Consider the following 22,578-nt stretch of genomic DNA (forward strand, 5'->3'; position numbering starts at 1 on the left):
CGATATCTATCTTTTGGTCATCATTCACGCAAGTGTTGTGAAATCACGCGGAAATTCCGCAGCTTCAAATGAAAGGACTCAGGCTAAAGGGACGGCAGTTGCACATTGCACGTTGCACGCAGTGTCCTTTTACCTGAGACGCCGCACTCTTAACCCAAATGTGACCTTGAAATGTTTCAACGGAATTACACCCGGAACGTTTAGCGCATGCGCCAAATGGCTTTTATATTTTATGTGTGTTTGTAAAAATAACAATTATTATTAAAGCGTATTTTCGCATTATTTTCCACAGGATTAGAGAGGATGAACAATAAAGCAGTTAGGCCAGACTCACACACATAGATATTTATATATATATATATAGATAGATATACAAATATGTTGAACAGGTAGCACTCTTGGACTGGCCAAGTGTCTAAAGCCAAGTGTCTAAGCCGAGTAGTTCGAGTTCGTCTCGGTTTCAATTTATCGTCCTGCTCGGGTCCAGAGAATTTACGACTTTTTTTTGGCTGTCTTTGTTCGAGGTACTTGAGTTTCTTGGTTCTGGTTCTGGCTGCATTGCTTTGCTGATTCAAATTAAGATTTCGCCGTGCCACCTTTGCACCTTGCGGCGGCGGCAGCAGCAGCGGAACGTGGGTGGGTCAGGTCCTTTGCAACAGGCGCCAGTCGTAAAAGGCGGCTCGACAAAAGTGACAAGACCAGCAGACACAACTGGAACGTGTGATTCTCGCATCTCTCTCTCTCTCTCTCTCCCTCTCTCTCTCTCTGTCTCTTTGTCTTTATTTTTATATAGCCCTCGAACAGCCTTCGTATTTTGTCACGTATCGCGTCATGATTTAAAATCACTCAGATCAAATAAATACATAAAAAAAACTCGACAAAAAACTTTCAACTTATAGTTTTTATCTGGGAATATTCCAGAAACTAAAGTATTATAAAAGCAGACTATTAGATATAACTAGCAGAGAACTGGGAAGAACAATAAGTTTTTGATATAGACATTTTATAGACACTAAATACGCGATTTTTAGTTGCCTTCAATCATATTTCCCTCATTTTTAATCTAAAAAAATAGAAAATGACAGAAATGATTAATATATCCAAATAAGAAACACATTTTTAGTCAAATAGTTGCCATTTAAAGTTAATTATAAATATGGATTATATTATATAGTTTACACTATCTCTATTAAATCTAAGATTATTTAAAACTAAAATCCATATCCTTTTTTGGTTTGATTTGCAGATAGTAAAATCGACGATCGGTTTCCGCATCATCATCGGTTTCGTCTGCACTTCGATGTGAAGAGCATACCCGCCGATGAGAAGCTGAAGGCCGCCGAGCTGCAGTTGACGCGGGACGCATTGAGCGTTAGTACGTCCGTGAATCGGAGTCGCTACCAGGTGCTCGTCTACGATATAACGCGGGTGGGTGTGCGTGGCAAGCGGGAGCCGAGCTATCTGCTGTTGGACACGAAGACAGTGCGTCTGAATAGCACCGATACGGTCAGTCTGGATGTGCAGCCCGCCGTAGATCGGTGGCTGGCCACACCGCACAAAAACTACGGCCTGCTCATCGAGGTGCGAACGATGAGATCGCTCAAGCCGGCACCACATCATCATGTACGCTTGCGCCGCAGTGCGGACGAAGCGCACGACGACTGGCAGCACAAGCAGCCGTTGCTCTTCACCTACACGGATGATGGCCGGCACAAGTCACGCTCCATCCGGGATGTGGGCAATCGGGAGGGGGCGGGCGGCAATGGTAATGGCAATGGCGGTGGGGGCGGCGGTGGCGGCGGGGGTGGAGGTGGTCGGAATCGGCGACATCAGCGCAGATCACGACGAAAGAATCATGAGGAGATATGCCGACGGCATTCGTTATATGTGGACTTTCAGGATGTGGGCTGGAGTGATTGGATTGTGGCACCGCCGGGCTATGATGCATTCTATTGTCACGGGAAGTGCCCGTTTCCGCTGGCCGATCATCTGAATTCCACAAATCATGCGGTTGTGCAAACCTTAGTCAATAATCTCAATCCAGGGAAGGTACCAAAGGCGTGCTGTGTCCCAACACAGCTGGAGGGCATCTCGATGCTCTATCTCAATGACCAAAGGACGGTTGTGCTCAAGAACTATCCCGATATGACGGTAGTTGGCTGTGGCTGTCGATAAAGACAGGGCTAATAATCAGAGCGAAAGCGAGAGAGAGAGAGAGAGAGAGAGAGAGAGAGAGAGAGAGCGAAAGAGAGCAAGAGCGAGAGCATCAAATGCTGTTTGGTTCCAAGCCGTCAATGCTTTAAACACAACGCAAACAAAATGGACTGAATATTTGAATTTTAAGTGTAAATCGTAGACTTTAATTGTATGTAGAGCGAAATGCACCGCACCATCCCCTAAAAAACAAACACACCCCCACCAATCCCCACTCAGCAGCAGCAGCAGCAGCCGCAGCAGCAGCGCCGCCTCTGTCACTTTCCACAGCCAGGCTTTGGAAATGTTGCACAGAGCCCGTGTGACGAAGAGACGCCGTGATCAAAATAAAAAAAAAAAACTGTATATAGCCGAAAGAAATCCTCAAATCCACACAATCCACAACGCCCAACCCTGCCCCGCCCACCAACGTATCGTCGTCTCCTGCCGCCCTAGTAGCAGTCAAACAAACTAAATGCCATAGACCGCACTTTGAGATACTTTTGTATCTTGCAGCTCGCACTGCTAAAAACAAAAAATATTGAACAAATTGTATAAAAAAGCTAATGCTAAGCTATATATATCGATATATATAACTAAAGGAAAGCGCACACAGCTGTTCCAACACTTGTAAAAAGAAAACGAAAAACAAAAAAATGGAAATGAACTTGAAATTATGTAGCTCCTAACTACAAATACATATATATGCATATATATTACACATTAAAAAAAAATATATATATAAATATATACTGCGTATGTAACTCTCTTGTATATGTACTAAATTTAAATACTTACCCTACACATATACATGCATACATACATACTACACACATACATATCGACGCAACGGTATTCAACTTCGTTCCCCCGAAAAAAACTAAATGTAAACTGTAAATTAAAAACAATTCTTAACTAAAATTTAGAGTTAAGCTACAAAACTAAAAACTAAACTAAATTAATTTTAAAAAATACAAAAAAAAAAGTGAAAAATCAAATGAAAAACTATCGTTTATTGTTATGCGTTTTAAGCTAAACTCGAATATAATCATTGCGTATGTTAAATATAAAATTAATCTAGCATTTAGTCTTAAACGTTAAGAGCATGTTGACAAATAATAATTAGTGCAAGAAAACAAAACTATAAACTATATATATATACAAAAACAAAAACAGCAAAAAAAAAAATGAAAAAAAAAAAACAAACAATTATAAACTCGAAAATATCGAATTGTAAAACGTGCCTGAAGTTGCAGAGCGCGTCAATGTATTTTGTAATTTTCTTATACATTTTATTATTTTATTTATTTAAAAAAACAAAAAACATAACATTTTTTGATGAATGTTGAGCAAATGCTGAAGAAGATGATGATGATAGTGATCATGATGAAGAAAGTTGAAAAAAATATAAAAGAAAAAATTTTATTAAAAAAATACACAAAAACAATTTAACTGCCAAGTCTTTTTATTCAATCAAACGGGAAGCAAGCGCATACAAATGAATAAAACATGAATGCCGATGAGGTATTCACATATTCAAAACGAACAAACTGTGAATAGCTTTAGATTGAACGAAATTCCCCCCTCGCTATATACCTTCGATAGCTCAGTTGGTAGAGCGGTGGACTGTAGCGGTCGCATACAAAGCATAGACATCCATAGGTCGCTGGTTCAAATCCGGCTCGAAGGATTCACTTTTTTCGTATTTTATTTATTTTTAAATATTTATACAATAAATGTAATGTGCTTGGGCAGCGTATAGAGCTTTTTGGACTTTATAAATACATGTGGAATGAGTAAAAATAGTATAAAAATATATTAAGCAAGGAAACTAATGTAGAAAGACAAGAAAAATAAATAGATCTGTTTTGATTAAAAGCTACAGTGATTTGTACATATTAACATTATTAAAAACATTAATAAAGCAGCATAGACATACAAATATATTTTATTATGTACGAAGAGGCATAAGAGTAAATACTTTTCGATTTTCATTTGCTAATTATTGCAAACAACTGTTACTGGGTGCTCCTTAAGAAGTTTAACAACTATAAAAATTATTAAAAAATTATGTAAAAAAATTTACCACGATCCTTCGAGCCGGATTTGAACCAGCGACCTATGGATGTCTACAACTTAGTTTCACACTCTACAGTCCACCGCTCTACCAACTGAGCTATCGAAGGTCTATATATGGGCTCGCCCCAAACGCGCACAAAAGCTGCCTGCTATAAAATGAATTGAGCATTGACATAAAAACAACAACAACAATTCAGATCGTATTGAAAACAAAGCTGAATGCGTTTGCCAATGCTTATCACAGCATAAAAAACTGCCCAGCAGCAGGTGTTGCCATAACGGGGAGTGTGGAGTGGCGAGAGGAGCATATTACGTGTTAAGCGCTGCTGGCGTTAAGCTGATAACAAGCGCAAGCGAATTTGTTTTTTAAAAAGTATAGCAAAAAAAGAAAACTATAAATAAATACACATGTGCGTATAAAGAAATCACTCAATGCACAAGCCGTTTGTATTTTTTCCAACGATACGAATTCCCATGAAAAAACACACAAAGCGTGTCAGTTCAGCAGTATTTATATGCACATATATACCGTATAAACAAAGCTGGTAACAAATCGCGTATCTCACTGCGGGGTAAAACTGTTAAGTCTGGCATAAACAATGCCTCAACAGGCAAATTGTTGACGAGCCAATTAGAATGGCATAAAAAAGCGAAGTAAAAACAACAACAAAAACAACAGCAAAAATAATAAAAATAATACATGATTATAATCTACAATGAGTTTTTAATCAATGAACTTGCCAGCAGCTCAACTAATTAGTAACGGCACATAAATCAGCTTCGAATTAAATATGCCATAAATTTAATACTTACAGACTTTTATTACTTAACACCTTCACAAATTATGTGTAAAAAATCAAAATTAAGGCAAAAAAAAAAAAATAATAAAATAAAATTGATCAAGACAAAATTTAGTTTTCAAAATAATTAAAAGTGTATTTAGAAAAGTATATATATGTATTAAGAGCTTATTCTTAAAGCCAAAGCGCACCAATATATAAACAATTATACTAATTTAAATTCATGTGGAAGCTATTATATGATATTGGTTTGGTCTTATCTCAATGTTTCCACACAAAAACTCATATTTGGTCAGATTGTTCCTATGACAGCTGTATCATATATTAGCCACATCTTGCTGATCAAGAATATTTATGCTAAATGAGGTTGGAGAAGAAACCTTCAATGCGTTGCAAACTTCACAACAAAATTATAATGCAATCCGTAAGGGTAACCAATCACTGAGTGATCTAAATATGATGCAACTTTGGCACATATACATGAAAAGCATTTATAATAAAACAAATATGTTAATAATTATACAATTTGTAGGTCTGTGTGCGCTGATAAGACGTAGGATTGCCCCAGACTCGCAATTGAGGTTTTTGTCACAGAAAAAAATTGACTTGATGTTATTTATAGAAACACACACATACGAAGACAGATTACAAAAACGTTGCAATGCCGCTTCAAGTTCGACTGTGCAACAGAACAACTACAGACAGTGAGAGAGAAGAGAGAGAGAGAGAGAGAGGTAGTGAGAGATAGAGATGGACTCAAGAGAGACTCAGTAGTCCAAGTGAGATATGTGAGTCATGTGGGGATTTTATTTTATTTTATTTTTCTTTATCAACGGTCTGTAAATTAATTTATCCACTACAAAGTCAATTTTCGGCTCAATTAAATGACTCATCAGGCAGCAAGAAGATGCTGCAAAGTTGCTGCTGCTGCTGCTGCTGCTGCCACACAGGATGAAAAGAGACAGCGGCGGTGAGAAGACAGCCTGCAAAACAATCATCTGTTGCTAAAAACCAAATAAAAAAAATAAAATGAAAAATGTAGGAAGAGAAACTAAGAAAAATATTGTCAAAAAATGGATAGAAAATTTTCTTGGAACGTTGGCAATTTTGTAGATTTTGTCCAGGCGATAAGACGCCCACATAAGTGGAGAGGTAAACTGAAGATTCATTCAATCATAGCTGGAAATTGATACCAACATCAAGAGAGCAACACCGAAAAGTCAGAAAAGATCGTTTGGCTTTGATAAGGCGAATGGAAAAACTATTTGAGTCATTCTTAAAAATTATGAACATTTCTTGTAAGATACCTGAGCAAATTACAGCCTCACCGCGGGGCACTCACCCTCTACCCAAGCCTCTCTCTTCTTCTCTCTCTCTCTCTCTCTATCCCGTTCTCTATGAGAAAGGGGCAATCATTTTCTTATCTAACAAGACAGCTTGGGCAATCGATCCAACAACACACAGCAGTTTCCAGAGGGCTCTTTTACCTTACTCAATGGATCACACAAATTGCCGCAACGGCGCTTACTTCTCCTCCACCTTCTCTCCAGGCATCTTCTCCTCACGACGACTCTACTCTGAGTCCAGAGAGCTCTATCTCTGCCCCGACCTCGACCTCAAACTCTTCGTGTGTTTTTGTCAGTAATTATCCGTAAGCTGTCAGTTTTTTCGCTCCGCTTGCTGCTCCTCGACCCTTGGCTGCTCTAACCTTTGAGCTATATGGAGTACAGTAAACACTTGTCCAATAGAACTTTTACAAGTTTACAGAATTTAGAGTTGTTCTCTTCGATGCACTTCAAGTTTTTAAATCCTTTGAGACAGTTTAACAATATCGTTAAATAAATCTTCATATTATTATTTATATGATTAATGTTAAACTGTTTCAAAGAATGTCATCAATGTATATATATATTAATATTATTATAAGGTATACTTTATCTACAGTCTATTATTTTAATATTTCCATTATTCCCTTTGTTTAATATAACAACTGAAATGTATTTTATTCACTCATTTCCCATGATTAACAAAGTTAATCCCAAGTGAAAATCAGCAGTAAGAAGCAACACGTGCTTTTGCATAGAGTGTTCACTGTACATATACAATATATAGATTAACTGATATTGCCGCTCGCTGCTCTCGTTGGGTTTCATTTTTATGGCTTGCTGCCTTCTTTTTTCATGTTTTTTATTCTGTGTTTTTGGCATCCTAATTGGTTTGTTAAGTATCTCTCGCTCTGGCGAGTGTCTATGTGTGTGTGTGTGCGAGAGTGTGTGTGTTTGCATCTCTCGCTTATCAGCAACACTTTGCGAGGCGCCGCCGCTGCGGTAGTTTGCTCTAGGCCGGGCCAAGAAGCCAAGTGCTTAGCCGCCACCTGCCTCTCTGATAAGGCCAATATGCCCAAAGATTTGTCTTGTGGCTCGCTTTGCGTGCTTGCAGCATGATTCACTCATTTGTTGTTGTTCTTGTTGTTGGCCACAGGCGAAGGAAGGCGCTAGCGTCTCCTGCAGTTTACGATGACTCACGCTGGCATTTTGCTGCATAATATTTCCTACTAGGTGGCCAAAGTTGTTTATTGGTCGCATCACCTTGTTCTTTATTTCTAAGCGCCGAAAAATCAAATACCGAAAAAAGGAAAAACAAAGTCAAAAGCAAAAACAAAAGCAAAAGCAAAAGAAAAACAAAGCTAAAACAACAACGCAAACGGCACAGCGAAAAAACGTTCGTTGCTGTCGCTGCAGAAAGCGCGCATGAAAAGCTGTTTCGCTTGCGCGCACATCCCCGTCTCTCTATGTCTCTCTGTCACACTCACTGCAGCTTTCGCTCGTGAGTACCGTTTTGATTTATTCACACTCTCGCTTACTGATAACTTAACGAATTCGTTTCGGATGCTCTTGTATGCGTTTTGGCACACTAAGTGTATCGACCTTCGATAGCTCAGTTGGTAGAGCGGTGGACTGTAGTGAGAAATTGCAACGTTGTAGACATCCATAGGTCGCTGGTTCAAATCCGGCTCGAAGGATCTCAATTTTTTTGTTTTTCTAATTATTTTCTTTTAATTGAGAGCATTGTTTTTATATTAAAAGCATTTATTGTGGCTGGCCACTAAGTTACATTATTTTAAAATGCAGAGAAAGAGTAAAATTTGTATTTGCGCTTCTAAAAATAAATTGTGTAAATAAATACTACGTTTTTTTTAGTTATATGCAGATGATTGTGTTGAAATATTATGGGAAGCGATGGTCATATTTATAAATCTTACAATTAGTATGAAATATATTGTTTAATACACTAAAGTTTTAGAGTTACTTAAAGACAAGCTTCTCCGCCTATTTTTAAGTCACAAAAATGTTGTGGAACATTTCCATACATTATTTCTAAGTTAAATTTGAGATCGGAGTAAACGATAAATTCTAAAAGCAAAAATAGACTTAAGCCAGACATTATTAACAGACCAATAATTTACTTATTATTAAAGTAGACTGTGCAGCTAGAAGGTCTATAAAAAAGCATTAAATCTCACAAAACTGAGTCAAAAAGGAAAAGTTACTCATAAATTATATGCTGCTTATGGGATTCAATTTAACATGGACAACTCAAAGAGACGCCACAATTGCTGGCTGCTCAGTTTGCATGGTGTGCTTACAAGGGTCGGCATTTTTACACAAGAGGCAACAACAGCAGCAGCGGCAGCAACAACAACTGTGCAACAAAAGGCAACAAAAAGTCTGTCAAAAGTTGCAGACGTCCTGCCGCTGAGACTGATGCTGTGGCTGCTGACTGGTTGGCTGCTTCTGCTTTCTGCTTCTGCTTTCGGCTTCTGCTCCCAAAACAGATGCTATCAATACATCATTTGCCTTTGTGCTGCTGTCACAAATTCATTCACCTGTTCTCGGGCCACGACTTCATCATCATCATCCACAACAACATCATCAACATCGTCATCATGCCAGCAGCAGACAATTATATTGCGTTGATCTCCAATTAGGCTGTCGAAACTCCATTTACACTGCAACGGGCGTCTCATAAAACATATATATGAGAGCATCAAAAAAAAAATATAATAATAATAACAAAAAAAGAAGAAGAAAAAACTCTTGCTGTGCCGCCAGAAGTTGCAGAGTCATCATCGCATCTCCAGAGGCAACAACAGCATCATCATCATCACCATCATCATCATGTTCATCAACATCGGCAAGTTAAGTAAATACAAATATGAATGAATTGCTGCTCGGATGTGGATATATGAATGTGAAGATCCAGATCTTGGCAAATCATCGCCATTGTATCTTCTGAGTGGAGTTTCGTGGCAGGGGGGTTGTAAGTTGAAGTTGGAGTGTCCGGAGGCACAGCTTGAGTGCCCCATACGCTGCCAACAGTTGCAGTTTTTTGTTGATGAATTTTGGGTGCTTGGCTTTCAACAAACTGTTTTATTACATATATAAGAAATCAGACTTAGTCAGTAAAGTGGTTAGTATTATTGTAAGTCGAAGCCCTATAGAATCATGTCTCGAGTTGCGCATTAATTAGTTTAACACTCGATCGTTACATTGTTATTATTATCACAGCCACAGGAATTTCTCTGTGCGACATATTTGTCGTATTTGTGTCTCTCAGTTGTCACTTTAATCGTTATGCAGAACTTAATACTTCCAACTCAAATTCCAATTACTTTACACTCACAATTCTTGGAATTTCAATCAGAATCGTGAAAGTTAAAGCTACACTGAAAGAATTCAAACTCTACTAGCTATTGTCAGGTTTTATTGTTAAACATATGCTCAAATATACACCAAGATGGAAGTCAAAAATTTATTTGGATAATTCAATAAACTATATATATATATGTATATATGTATTGGTTTCGTGATGGTTAGCAAGTATGTACATATCAGTTCTACATTCGAATCGGCAACTTTAAATTTTCAAATTCTAAAAATTTGTGGAATTGAAAAATGATTCAGTTTGTTTAAAACGATTCTATTTAATTTCTTTATTCCAAATTATCTACATTTTCTCTATGTTCACAACGATTGTATTTCATTTCTCTATCCTAAATGCTATATTTTTTTCTGACCTAAAAATGTATAATATATTTATTGATGCAAATATACTCTCAGTTTCAGGGTATCAGGACCAGATATGGTATTTTTAACAAGCACACACACACACACACACATAGACGTATATAGACAGATGTGCGAATGCAAAAATGGGGCGCCACAGAGAGGCAGTGCTTATGTAGCAAGTCGAAAGCCGCGACGCTTTGTCTGCTTGAGTTGCCTTAGCCACAGGCTCAGCTTAAGCTGCAAGTTTTGCTTTCGCCAGAGACTCGCCCCCCCCTGGCAGCAAGAAAAAACAAATCTTATTAAAGCGTAACTAAATGCCACACGGATTAATGTCTAACAGGCAACGAGCAGAAGTAGCAGCAGCAGCAGTAGCTGTAGCAGCAACGAGCACCTGCCACTTAATCGAGTAACGAGCAGCTAGAAGGAGTAGAAAGAGTATTCAGACCCCACAGGCCCACAGTCTGTGGCATTAACATATAAGCTGACTCCATCTAATGAGGCAAGTTCGTTGGGTAAGTCTGTTGCACAGCAAATGGAAGCGAATGCTGGCTGTCTATATAAATATATGGCAGCATAGCTGACTCAAGCGAGCTGCAATTGCAAATGTAAATTGAATAAAATCAAAACAAAAAGAAAAACAAAGCAATTAATCAGCTTTATAACAAATGCAAAAGGCAGAAAAGTCAACTTTGGATCGTTTGCAATTATGATTTGTCTACGCTGCAATTAATAATCGTTATCGATAATCGCATTTAAGACTGATTGAAGGGCGGACACATTTAAAGTAGCTTCAATTGAAGCAAGTGAGAACTTTGCCATTGCCGACTGCAAAATACTCTGATAACAGTCTAATACCAGCTGTTGTGGTTGAGTAGAGGATGCTTTGATCAATGTATATGTTAAATTTGGTGACTCTTGCACTAAAGCTGTGGAAAATATAGGTTTGAGCACTGAGCGGATACGAAACTGAAAGTGATATTTTCACCAATCGTATGAGGAGGTTCCTAACAATCTATCTTCCGAGTCTGGTAAGTTTAGCTCAGAAATTGCAGGCGGAAATGGACTTGGCAGCTCTTCAAATGGTGTTACTTGCAATATGGCTAGGCGTGGCTGGCAAATATATAAGCCGATATTTGAGGCGAATACCCAGTCTCCTTTAAAATTCTGATGGAAATGTGGTGTTATCGATTTGAACTTAATGATGCCATCAATTTCCCAGCTTCCAAGTACATTTTGAACCTCAAATTTGGATATTTATTTCAAGTTTAAGGTCTCCAAATACAGGAGATTCGAATAAAGATGATAAAGATGATTTATATATGACATGAATAAAAACCACATGAATCACTTTTACATTTTTTCTACGTTTCAATTACTTTACCTGCAATTATTTTCGTCTTCGCAAATGAACTAATCATAGCAAACAAATATATCTCTAAGGCAAAATCTTAATTAACCTTTTTTAATGTGCTGTTGCATTAATACTCATCATTATTACACTTGCTCAATTAACTTACCATATTGTAGATTTTCTGGTTCACAGATAACGTGTTATTTGTAAGAGTATTTTTGTTTTTCATTTTGCAAATAAACAAAAAGAGTTTGTTTTGTATTTTTTTGTAGCTAAATGCGTAATTATGAATGCAACTTTGCTTGCCTCAGCCAGTGTGTGCAATTAATGTAAACTAAAAGCTCAAATGAAAATTGCAAGATTATCGCAAGTGACTCGGCTTCTAGTTGATGTGAAGTAGATGTTGGCTCTCGATGGGGTGTTAGTTTGATTTATCATTTGCTAATTGAAAAATTATACTGCCTCCTGCATTTGTCAGGTAGTTAGTTAAAGTGTTGTCATGACCAAGTACTACGGTGAGTAATAATCGTTGGTGGTTGAGGGTAAAGGGTTGTGGTCGGGGCGTGGTTTGCGCTTGGAATGGCTGACAGTGCCAATTTATTGAATGATCGGGCGCAAGTGCTGGCAACTTGTAAATGATACAACTCTGGAATTTTTTCCTAGGAATTTTGATTGAGTTGAATAAACAATTGAAGCTCAATGATATTTTATCATTGTTGTTGTTGTTGTTTTGTTTTTTGTATTTAATATGTAAACGAATTGTGTAAGTGGCGAGGGCGCTAAAAATAGCGCAATGAATGCGAAAATCGAATGCGAATTGTGAATTGCGAATTTTGCTGCGGCTTCGGCAAGACTTTGAGCGCCTTTCGCAAATAAAGCAATGCAAACAAACGAAAGACTTAGGCAACAAACTTGCCAACAACAGAAACTGCTGCAACAAGAACAACAACTGCTGCTCATTGTTTGGCCAACGAAAATTTATAAGCTACCAGGCAAATCAATGCACATAAATAAACAAAATGTGACGTTGAGCGAAAGACAAGCACTTGAAGTATTTTAATTGTCTAAATGCCAGCACTGATGATCGCCACCGATCGACCCATCTACCGATCGACCAATCTACCGTTCTACCCATCTCCGGTTCGCCGTCCCTCCCATTGCCCCACACTTTGACAAGAGCAACAACAGCAAAGAACAGCAATAACAATTGCACAGCATCTGTTTGCACTCTACAGCAAAATATCGTCAAATAACTTTATGTTAACAGCATACAAATTTAAAGCTTAAAATGGAAAAGAATATTAGAAATTTATTTTATTTAAATTTTGGAAATTCTAGTAATCTCTTATTAATATAATTTATCTGTTATTAATATAATTTTTTTAATTGAAATAAAAACTTTATGATTAATTAATGGCTTAAGTCTTAAATAATTAGCTAATGCTTGTAGCACTTTATATATAAAAATATATATAAATAAAATATAAGAAAATAACATATATTTAAAAAAAAAAACTATTTGGAATAGTTTTAGCAGCTGAAAAATGTAATATATTCTTACCACATTTTATTTCAAAGTATCAAAGCTGCTGTTGCATAGTGTTGACAATAAAGTGCTGCAAAAGCTGGCGAGAATTTTCGGGGGAGAACTGAAAGTTGTTGCGTTGGAGCTGGAGCTGCAGTTGGAGCTGATGTTGGAGTCCGCTTGCGCCTACGACAATTTATGTGTTGGCTGGAAATTTCTCACAGAAAACAAAGGAAATTCCAGGCGACTCGTGGAATGTTAAGGCGAGTAGCGTGGCAAAGCTATCGAAAGCAAGTCGAAATCGGAATCGTAGTTGGAGCTGAAGCTGGAGTTGGAGTTGGAGTTGAAGTCCTGCCGACTTGCAGTCGATTGGGCCATTTGCCGTTTGCCGTTGCTGACATTTTGCATTTCGTGCAACGCATTCCTTGGGGCGCTGCTGGGCGCATGCGTACCACACACCAAGGAGGAGGCGACGACGAAGCAGACATCGACTGGTTGTTTGCCCAAGCATTGACACTGATGAGCCTCAGCCGGAAAGTTGACTTTCCGTGTGTGTGTGTGTGTTTTGCCCAAAGGCTCTCTCTTTCTCAGTGTGTGTGTGTGTGTGTGCCTGCAACTGGCAGTCAAGGTGGTCACCCCAAATGCAACACGCAACAGCAAACAGCAACAACAACAACAACTGCGGCGTGATTGTTATGGCTGCGTTGCCAAGTTTGCCTTGTTCCCCAGTTGCATTGTAAATTCGTAAAACAATAAAGAAATAAATTACTTTCGGTCCAACTTCAACTCCCCAACTCGCAACTCCGACTCCAAGTCCAAGTCCAAGCTCAAGAACTCTTGTACTTGATCTCGTGTGAGACCACACTCAAAAAAAAAATGTTTGTATGCCTTAGAATGTTGAAAATTGACTTACTTTTTACTTTTAGAAAGCGATTTTTCATGATCCTGCTTACAAAAATTCTTAAAATCATGAATATCTTTTACTTCAAAAACTGTATGCTAAAAATATCAAAAAATGATTTAAAGATCTCCGAAAATATATTTCTTTGAATAATAAAATAATTTAAATAATCCATAAATTAAGTAAGTAATAAGAAATTATTATGATATTTCCGGGAATTTAATTAGTTACATTTTAATATGAAGTATTCCCTCTTCTAAAGAAATATTCGTAGTATCTCCGTTGAATTACTTTAAAAACTATTTCTAAGGAACAAAAAATCTCTTATAGCTATGTCGACATAGATTTTCGGGTAAATTTTCTGAGTGCAACAGCCAAAGGACAGTAAGTACGGTCGGACGGACCGGTAGGGGGAAGAGGACTCACTGACAGACAATAGCACAAAGAACACGACAAAGCGTTGAAATCGTCTTGCCTTTTGTCTGCCCCGGCACAACCAAAATGGCCGTCACTTGGCTCCTCAATTGAGCCGGGCCAGCCAACGCGGCAACTGCAACCGCAACAGCAACAATAACACAACGACAACAACAACAATAACAACAAGAAGAACAAGAACGAGAAGGCCCCCAAAAAGCCAAACGTGTACCTCCTACAATTCTGTGGCCCAACATAATGTCTGACATGAACTTTGCGCGCTGCCTGAAAATTGCAATTTTAATGCAATTCGTGAGCAGCAACCGGCCAAAGCAAACCAAAGCCAGCCAATCGTTCAAGTCCAAGTACAATTGGACCACCCCGACTGCAAAGCTGCGACTGCGACAGCGACTCCGATTGCCATAGGGGCAATCTGGGGCTGGCCAAAGAGTTACATGAGCACACAAATAATACATATATGCACATATATATGTAGATGAGAAAAAAAGAAGAAGAAAACTCCCGCGCATCTGGCAGAAGATACAATGTGTAATATAACTAGCATAGTGGGTGACTCGAAAAGTACTGAGCTGTGCATTTGACTATTGGGATAGCATATAATGAACTTTTAATAGGAATAAAAATTTGTATTATGTGGCTTAACTCACGACTCAATCTAAGCAATCTTCAATTTTCACAAAACAAATTCTATTTTAACTAGCAAATATTCTTTTAAATATTATTCTTCAATATGTTAATCATCTTCTTCAAAGTTCTCCAAAACAAATAAACAAATTAATTGTATAATTATGGAACATTTAAACACAGTTTTGATTATAGTAGTATTAATTTTAGTCGAGTGATATTAGTCTTAAGAATTTTCCGCTCTAATCACATTATGGTCAATAACAATGTGTAATTACGAACAGCCGCAGTTAAATCTGAACATTTTCATTTAAAAAAATCTCTATAATTATTGATAAACCACAGCAATTTAATAATAACAAAACTGAATAGATACAGGCATACAAAGCATATATACAGACTTATAATTGCCCACACAGCGCTCAGTTATCGCTGATCATCATAATTTTTATAGACAAACACACACACACACACATATGAGTGTGTGTGTGTGTGTGTGTAAAGACAATAGCTCTTCGATCGTACCTCGTGTACATCTTTATATGCCTGCTTTTGCTCGAGGCGAGGCTGAAAAACATTTGGCGTTGCCAACATGTCTGCCATGACAAAAGCCAAAGCCAAAGCCAAAAGCAAAAAAAAAAAGGCCAAAAGCAAAGTCAGGCCAAGCACACAGACTCGCTGCTCGATTCTCGAGTCTTCGGCGTCTTCGAGACTTCAGTCTGGCTATCGACTTGAGCTGTGGCGAGACTGACAATGAGACTCTCATGAAATGCCAAAATGTCTAGCTGCGAATGCTACACGGACAGCAGCCAAAAAAATACAAAATAAAAATAACAACATATACACAAAAAAAAAGAAAAAACTCAACACAACGATTTCAATAATGAACTGTAGTTTTTTTTTGTGAGTATGTGTGTGTGTGTGTGCCTTGCCGCGAGGGTTTAATCTAGATAAACAGACAAGCCACAAAAAAAAGTGCTTCAACATGAGTCCAAGCGGGGCTTGAAAACTTGTTGCTGTTGTTGTTGTTGTTGTTTTTTGTGCCAAGACATCGTGTGTTGTTCATTTGGGCTGACACGCCCCTAACCCCTAGCGCCTCAGCACACGCCCGCCCCTCCCTCCCCCACCTGCTTGTGTGAGCGACCACCAGGCGACAGCTCAATACATTTTGCGCCTTTAATGGAATTCAATTCAATTCTTATCGTGCTGCAAATTATTGTTATTAATTATTTGAAAATGAGCGAGAGCGAGCAGATTGAAGACTACAAAGGGGCTGGGGTCCAGAGAGGGGGTTGTGTGTACGGGGGTTGGACGGGGTAAAGTACGGAGGCAAAGCGGCAACAACAACAATTGCTCAAGGGCTGGGAGCGACACGCTGTCTGCGGCTGACTGACTAACTGACTAAATGACTGACTGGTTGACTGACTGGTTGACTGACTGGCGATCGTTTTGAGTTGCCTGATTGAAGCATAAATAATTTCATTATTATTGTTATTATTTATTACTTGTTGTTGCTGTTAGTGCGGGGCGCACCTTTTGGCAAATTAGAAATCGGCGCATTCGCGTTGATTGCGGATTAGCCCACAAGTTGACTGACTGAATGACTGACTGACTGACAGCGAGTGAACAGATTGTACACACTGAACTCACCATTGAACTTCAAATCAGCGCTCATATTTCATCAGCTTTTTACACTTAAGTATTAAACATGATTTCATTGTTTTTGCTTATTATTGATAACTATGCATTAAAGTTCTTAAAACTGAATTGATTGAAATTTGGTAACAATTGACGCTGACAGTCAGCTTGAAGTTTTATTAATTCAATTTTTTGTTCCAAGAGTATGCTATGTAGAAGTATTTGGGTTACGTTTAATTATCTGAGTTTTATTATTAACTCTTATTATTATTATTATTAAAAAGTTAGATACCTTTGTCGAAAATTGTGTCAGTAAAAAAGTAGGACTTAAGATGATTGCTTACTTAGAAAAAATCATTAGAAATCGAAGATCAATATCATAAACTATAATAAATAAATATATATATTTAGTACAAAGAAGTTTATGTAACATTGCAAACCGGTGTTAATCTGCTGTCATACAAATATCACTATAAGTTTAAGGAACCGAGTGATTCGTCCTGATTAAGCTATTTGCTATGGTATTGATTAAGTAACTAAAATACATTAAATTGTTTTATATTAATTAAAAATCATCGCTTGAACTCATACTTTTAATTTGGCTGACAAATAAACCCAGATACATCAGTTCAGCTTTGTTCGAAACTCACAAAAATTACAAATAAAACTCTTACGAAATCAAAATACTTGAGATTAAACGCTGAAGGGGCGATCTTTAACGAAATTTGCCATAATATCGATCTTATGATCGACACTGCTCATGCTGTTTGAACTCGTTACGAACTCCAGAAGAGGGAGCTGACAGGCATTACAAATCATTAAAATTCATATGAGCATCATTTTCATATTTCGTATAGCACATTTGTGGCATCTTTCTGTCTGTCATGAGAGGACCGTGGTGAAATACAGACATTTTTATTTGTTATTTGCTGGGCACACAGCGAATGCCCAATGAAAACTGAGCATAATATATACATATGATGAATGATCATTATGATCAATTGTGCCTGCTGTGCTGTGATGTGTGTGCGATCACTTCATCTTCATCTGCTCAACTCGACTGCCTCTGTTGGCTTTTCCAATTTGTTTTTAGCCATTTACTAACAACCGACAACTGACAACGCAGATCTGTGAACTGCGAGAACTGAGATCTGAGATCTGCGATCGCCACACGCTTCGATACTTTTTGGCACGCCGCGGCGCAAATGTCAAAAAGCTGACAGCGTCGCACCAATGAATAGATCACATTGTTATTGCGGAGTTACACACGAAAAGTAAAAAAGAAACAAATGGAAAAAATATGTATTTGTATGTGAGATTATATTTGAACAAGTACAGATATTGTCTTAGGGGGCAGCGCACACAAGCTAAACTAGCTGCGACATTGAACTACTTTATTGATTTAGGCGCTGTATTTAATAAAATATTGAAATAAATATTACCTAATGGTATTATTTAAAAAGTATGTACCAAAAAATAGTCTTAATTTAAAATGATATGAAAAGCTTGAAATTATAAAATTAAAATTAAATAAAATTAATTAAAATGATAAAAGCATATTTTAAATTTTCAAAAATATTTAAATATAAAATAAACTTAAATTTTGCTCAAGCTAAAGCTAATTTAAGTTTGGTCTAAAAATATATAACTGAATTGATTACCAAACTAAAATAGTACTGAGTAAAACATATTATATTTTACTTTCTTTCTTTACTTTCTTGTTTTTCTAACTTATTTTTCGATGCAATTGCTCAACTAACTTGCTTGTAACAAATTAAACAATTTTTTGGAATTTAGATTGCACTTATATTTGCGCAAATTGAAGCAATTACTGTCCATCAAGTTTGTGGCTTAAGTCTTTCGATTTGAGTAAACTTATTTGGCTTTCAACGGCAACTAAATAAATTGATGTGTATATGCGAAACGAATGTTGATTTCCGCATGTGTGTGGTCCACATCCTGACCACAAATTGCTAATCAGCCCGTCAACCACACACACACACACACAACAAATTTATGCGGCTTATTAGCGCGTCTCAAATATTTTCGCAGCAAACAAATTAGCTCCACTTAGGCGGCAGGTCTTTCATGGAACCCAATTGGCAAAAATTATTTCATCAAATATGAAGACTGACAAGAAAAAACAATAAAAGCCGAAACGTTTTTTTTTTTCAGCTGCTGGCCAACACCCAAAGTGTCTATGCGCACACCTTGACTATGAGAAGTAAAAAAAAAAACAAAAAACAAAACTCAAAAACCAAAAGTGAACCCAAACCGAAATGAGACATAAACCAAAATAAAAATAAAAAAAAATCATATAAAAAATCGTTAATAAATTTCACATACACACAGCAAGCGTTGGAGGAGGTGGGGGAGGAGCAGCAGCAGCAGCAGCTGCTACAGATTGGCGGCCAGTTGGGATCGTCACAGCTGCAGTTATGCGAAGGGAGCCAACCTTTTATGTGGCCTGGGCCTGTGAACGATCGAACGAAGAAACGAACGAGCGAACGAACGCTCCGAGAGATAATCTAAAGTAAAACTCGTGGAGCATAAATAAAAAAGAAATTACTTAATTTCTTAATAATGTTGCCGTTGTTGTTGTTATTGTTGTTGTTTTCTGTGTTTCTGTTTCTGTTTGCCAATGGCTTGTTTCGACAACTTTTTTATAATCCTTTTAGGCCCCGCGGCTGCTGATGCTGCCAACGCTGCTGCTGCACTGTGAGAAATGCTGCAGTGCTTCATCAATCGTTGTTGTTGCTGTTGTTGTTGATGGTGTTGTTGTAGCTGTAGTCGGCCTGTGCGGGCCTTTGCATTCTGTTGAAATGAAATCTTTATTTCCTTTCGTGACTATAATTAATAATTTTCGGTTTGCTTGTTTTTGTGTATTCGTATGTGTTCCCTTCTGTCCCGCATACATATGTGTGTGCGTGTGTGAGTGTGTGTGTGAGTGTGTGTGTGAGTGTGTGTGGCTAGTAGAGTTGATCTCAAGGAGCAGCAGTCGCAGCAGCAGTCGCAGCAGCAGCAGCAGCAGGAGCAGCCAACTGGCCACTGATCACACCACACACGCAGCAAGCTAATAATGACCATAATAATAATGATGATGATGTGGATGATGTGGACAAGCTAAATGTGCTGCCTTCTGCCTTATCACCAAAATGTACAAAAACTAAAGAAAAGAGTAAGAACGTCGTAAACGACTAAGTTGTACTCTGTTATAATCGAATATAATTGTTATGTGTTGTTATTCGAACTAAAATAAAATCATGATGAAGAATTTTTTATTTATTTTAACTAGAAATTAAAAGTGTAAGTCAATCGATTAAATTAAGTGTGAATTTTAAAGCTATGAAAAAAATCAGAAATATTTCTTATTATTAATATTTTGACTATTAATATTGTTATTGAGCTGAGTGACTCTAAAACTGTATAAATTTATTATTGCCACTGCTGTAATAATAAAGGGCTAATATTTTTGTGCTGGAGTTTTACTTATTTGTTTTTCCGGTCCATTTAAAAACCCTACGTTATCTCTGAGGTAGATACATACAATTATTATTTAAAGTTTCAAGTTTTATTGAGATATACAACAAATATACTTTCCTACCGTCCCCAACAGTAGAGTATAAAAAGAACAGCAAAACAGCAACAACAAAATGTTTTATGCCTGAAAATTGTTGGTTGTTCTTTGTTGTTGTTTTTCGTTTTGCTGTTGTTATTATTGTTGTTGGCATTGTTATTGCCTTGTGCCTCATTTTGGCCGCCTTTTTGCATGGTGGCCAACATGTCTCCCGTGGTTTGTTTTGGACTTTTCAGACTTTTTGGGTGGTTACTGGCACTTATACTCCTTCAAATCGCTCTCTGTCTCCCTCTCTCTCTCTCATTGTATTTCTCCTGCTCGTCGTATCTTTCTCTGTCTTGTTGTGTGTGTGTGTTTGGCTGTGGCATAAAGCAAATGTCCGCGTAGTAAATCATTTCCTAATTAGCGGGCAGTCGAAGCTTTTTGAAATGCTTGCCACGGTCGCCACAAGATGAACTGGAACTCGAAATTGAGGCTGGACTCTGTGGCTCTGTGGCATGGGGTATGCGGCATGATTTTGTGGCACGCCATGGCAAATGGGTGGGCAGATACCGCTAATTTGAATATAATTGCAGGCCTATTTGCATGTAGGAAAAACGCTTTAAAAAATATATATAAACATATGCATTCCTCATATAGCAAATGCCTCAAGGTGCAAGTTGCCTAAGTGGCAGCTGCAGCTGGTGCCATTAAGTTATAAGCACTACATTTCCTTATTTTTAACAATTTATTTATTCGTAATTAAAGAGCTTATCGACTCGAGAAGACTAGCTACAATTAATGGCTAAGAACTTTAAGACTTAATTGGACTATTATATTGCGTACTACAAAAAAATCCAATAGTTATTGGCACTATTAGTTGTTAATATCAAGAACTATCGGTATCTGATTGAAACTGGACAAGGTCAGCAAGAAATGAGCAATTTTCAATACAAAATCACGATGGTATGCCAAGATGCGGTCGGATTCCCAGTGCGAGATGATGCTGAGCCCACGCTGCGTATGCGCATTTCCAGAGATTGGCAGCTTAATTAACGAAAGTCTGCGATGCGACTGCCAAGTTGAATGTTAAAAAATTAAGTGCAAATGGGCAATTAAGTGAGTAATTTATGAAACAGAAATTTCAGCAGTTAACTGCTTATGGGCAAGGATCATTCGACCGGTTAAACAAATTGAGTGCGGGGATACTCTTATATATGTATTTATTTATATATATATACGAGTAATCGCTGATATTTGCTTTGAGTGCGTGAGTATTTTTGTATTCTCTTGCATTGTATTAACTCATAAATTCGAAGTTCGTTAAGAATGTCGAAATAATAAATGCCGCTGCCACATTAAGCCCCCACCGAAAAGCAACAACAGGCACAACAACAATAACAACTACTGCGAGCCATCAACAAAACAATGAACAATCGATTAAACACAAAAAGCAACAGCAGCCAACAGCAGAACAAAGACAAAAATGCCGACAAAATGCCGAAGACCTCAACGCATCCCATTGGACAACAGTTGCAGCTAACAACAACAACAACAACAGCAGCAGGAGCAACAACAGCAACAGCACAAAAAAAAGTTCCACACCAAGCAAGCGAAAATGAAAATTTATTAAAAATCAACACACAGTGATATGCAAGAAACCAGTAAGCATGCGAGGAAGCGAATGAGCATAACTAACAAATGCCCAGTAATTAAATATATTTAATATGGATAAGTAAGCAAAGTATATGAAATTTAAATGTTTATTCTGCTGAAGAATATAATTAAATATATATTTTAAATCATTTAATTTTGTTGTATAAAGTGGATTGTAATCACAATAACTTCTTCTGATTAATTATATGCCTCTCAGAAAAAGCATAAATTAAATAATTTATATATATTAGTTAATGTGAGACTGGCTGGCTAAAATTTGTACATTTAAACTACCTGCCTTATTGAGTCGGAGACGTCTCCTTCAATGCGTTACAAGATACACAACAAAAGTATACAACCCTCTGCAAAGTTATGAAAATCATCGCTGAACTAGTATAGCTATAACTTAGTACAAATATTTTATATATTGTTATATTTCTATTTTATTAAAGTGCATATCTTTCAGCTTATGTCAATAAAAATGTTGTAAAATTGATTATATAGTTGATCACTTGCCTTTCACTGAGGCCCCAAACACCCGTTGATGTCATGCATTATGCGCGGTATCAAAAGTCAACAGAAGACACAAAAGGGCATTGCAATTTGTAGCGGAGCGTCCATTAACATAAATTAAGGGAAATGCTTGGGCGACAATGTCGCTGTGCCAGTAGTTGCCAACTCCAAAGAGAGAGAGAGAGAGAGAGGGAGCAAAATGGATGCAGTGCAGCAAGTGGCAAACTGAGGATCAACG

The 22,578-nt window shown here is 37.5% G+C and overlaps 1 protein-coding gene and 3 non-coding genes across 4 annotated transcripts in view; 3 read left to right on the plus strand and 1 right to left on the minus strand.

Annotated features, from left to right (window-relative positions):
- The window catches only part of LOC6561971 (protein decapentaplegic), a 41,777-nt gene extending 38,198 nt beyond the window's left edge, over positions 1-3,579 (plus strand). The window contains exon 3 of the mRNA XM_001988998.3: positions 1,247-3,579. Coding sequence (XP_001989034.2) covers positions 1,247-2,175 — 929 coding nt within the window. The 3' untranslated portion in view covers positions 2,176-3,579. The remainder of the gene's footprint in view (positions 1-1,246) is intronic.
- Positions 3,580-3,788: 209 nt separating this feature from the next.
- Trnay-gua lies at positions 3,789-3,883 on the plus strand. Its single transcript has 2 exons — positions 3,789-3,825; positions 3,848-3,883. It is a non-coding gene; the product is annotated as a tRNA-Tyr (tRNA).
- Positions 3,884-4,284: 401 nt separating this feature from the next.
- On the minus strand, positions 4,285-4,379 carry Trnay-gua. Its single transcript has 2 exons — positions 4,343-4,379; positions 4,285-4,320 (listed from the first exon to the last, which is right to left on the minus strand). It is a non-coding gene; the product is annotated as a tRNA-Tyr (tRNA).
- A 3,619-nt stretch (positions 4,380-7,998) lies between these two features.
- Positions 7,999-8,094, plus strand: Trnay-gua. Its single transcript has 2 exons — positions 7,999-8,035; positions 8,059-8,094. It is a non-coding gene; the product is annotated as a tRNA-Tyr (tRNA).
- The last annotated feature ends 14,484 nt before the right edge of the window (positions 8,095-22,578 follow it).

Source organism: Drosophila grimshawi, unplaced genomic scaffold (assembly GCF_018153295.1).
Source record: "Drosophila grimshawi isolate 15287-2541.00 unplaced genomic scaffold, ASM1815329v1 contig_1377, whole genome shotgun sequence".
Lineage (NCBI taxonomy): Eukaryota > Metazoa > Arthropoda > Insecta > Diptera > Drosophilidae > Drosophila > Drosophila grimshawi.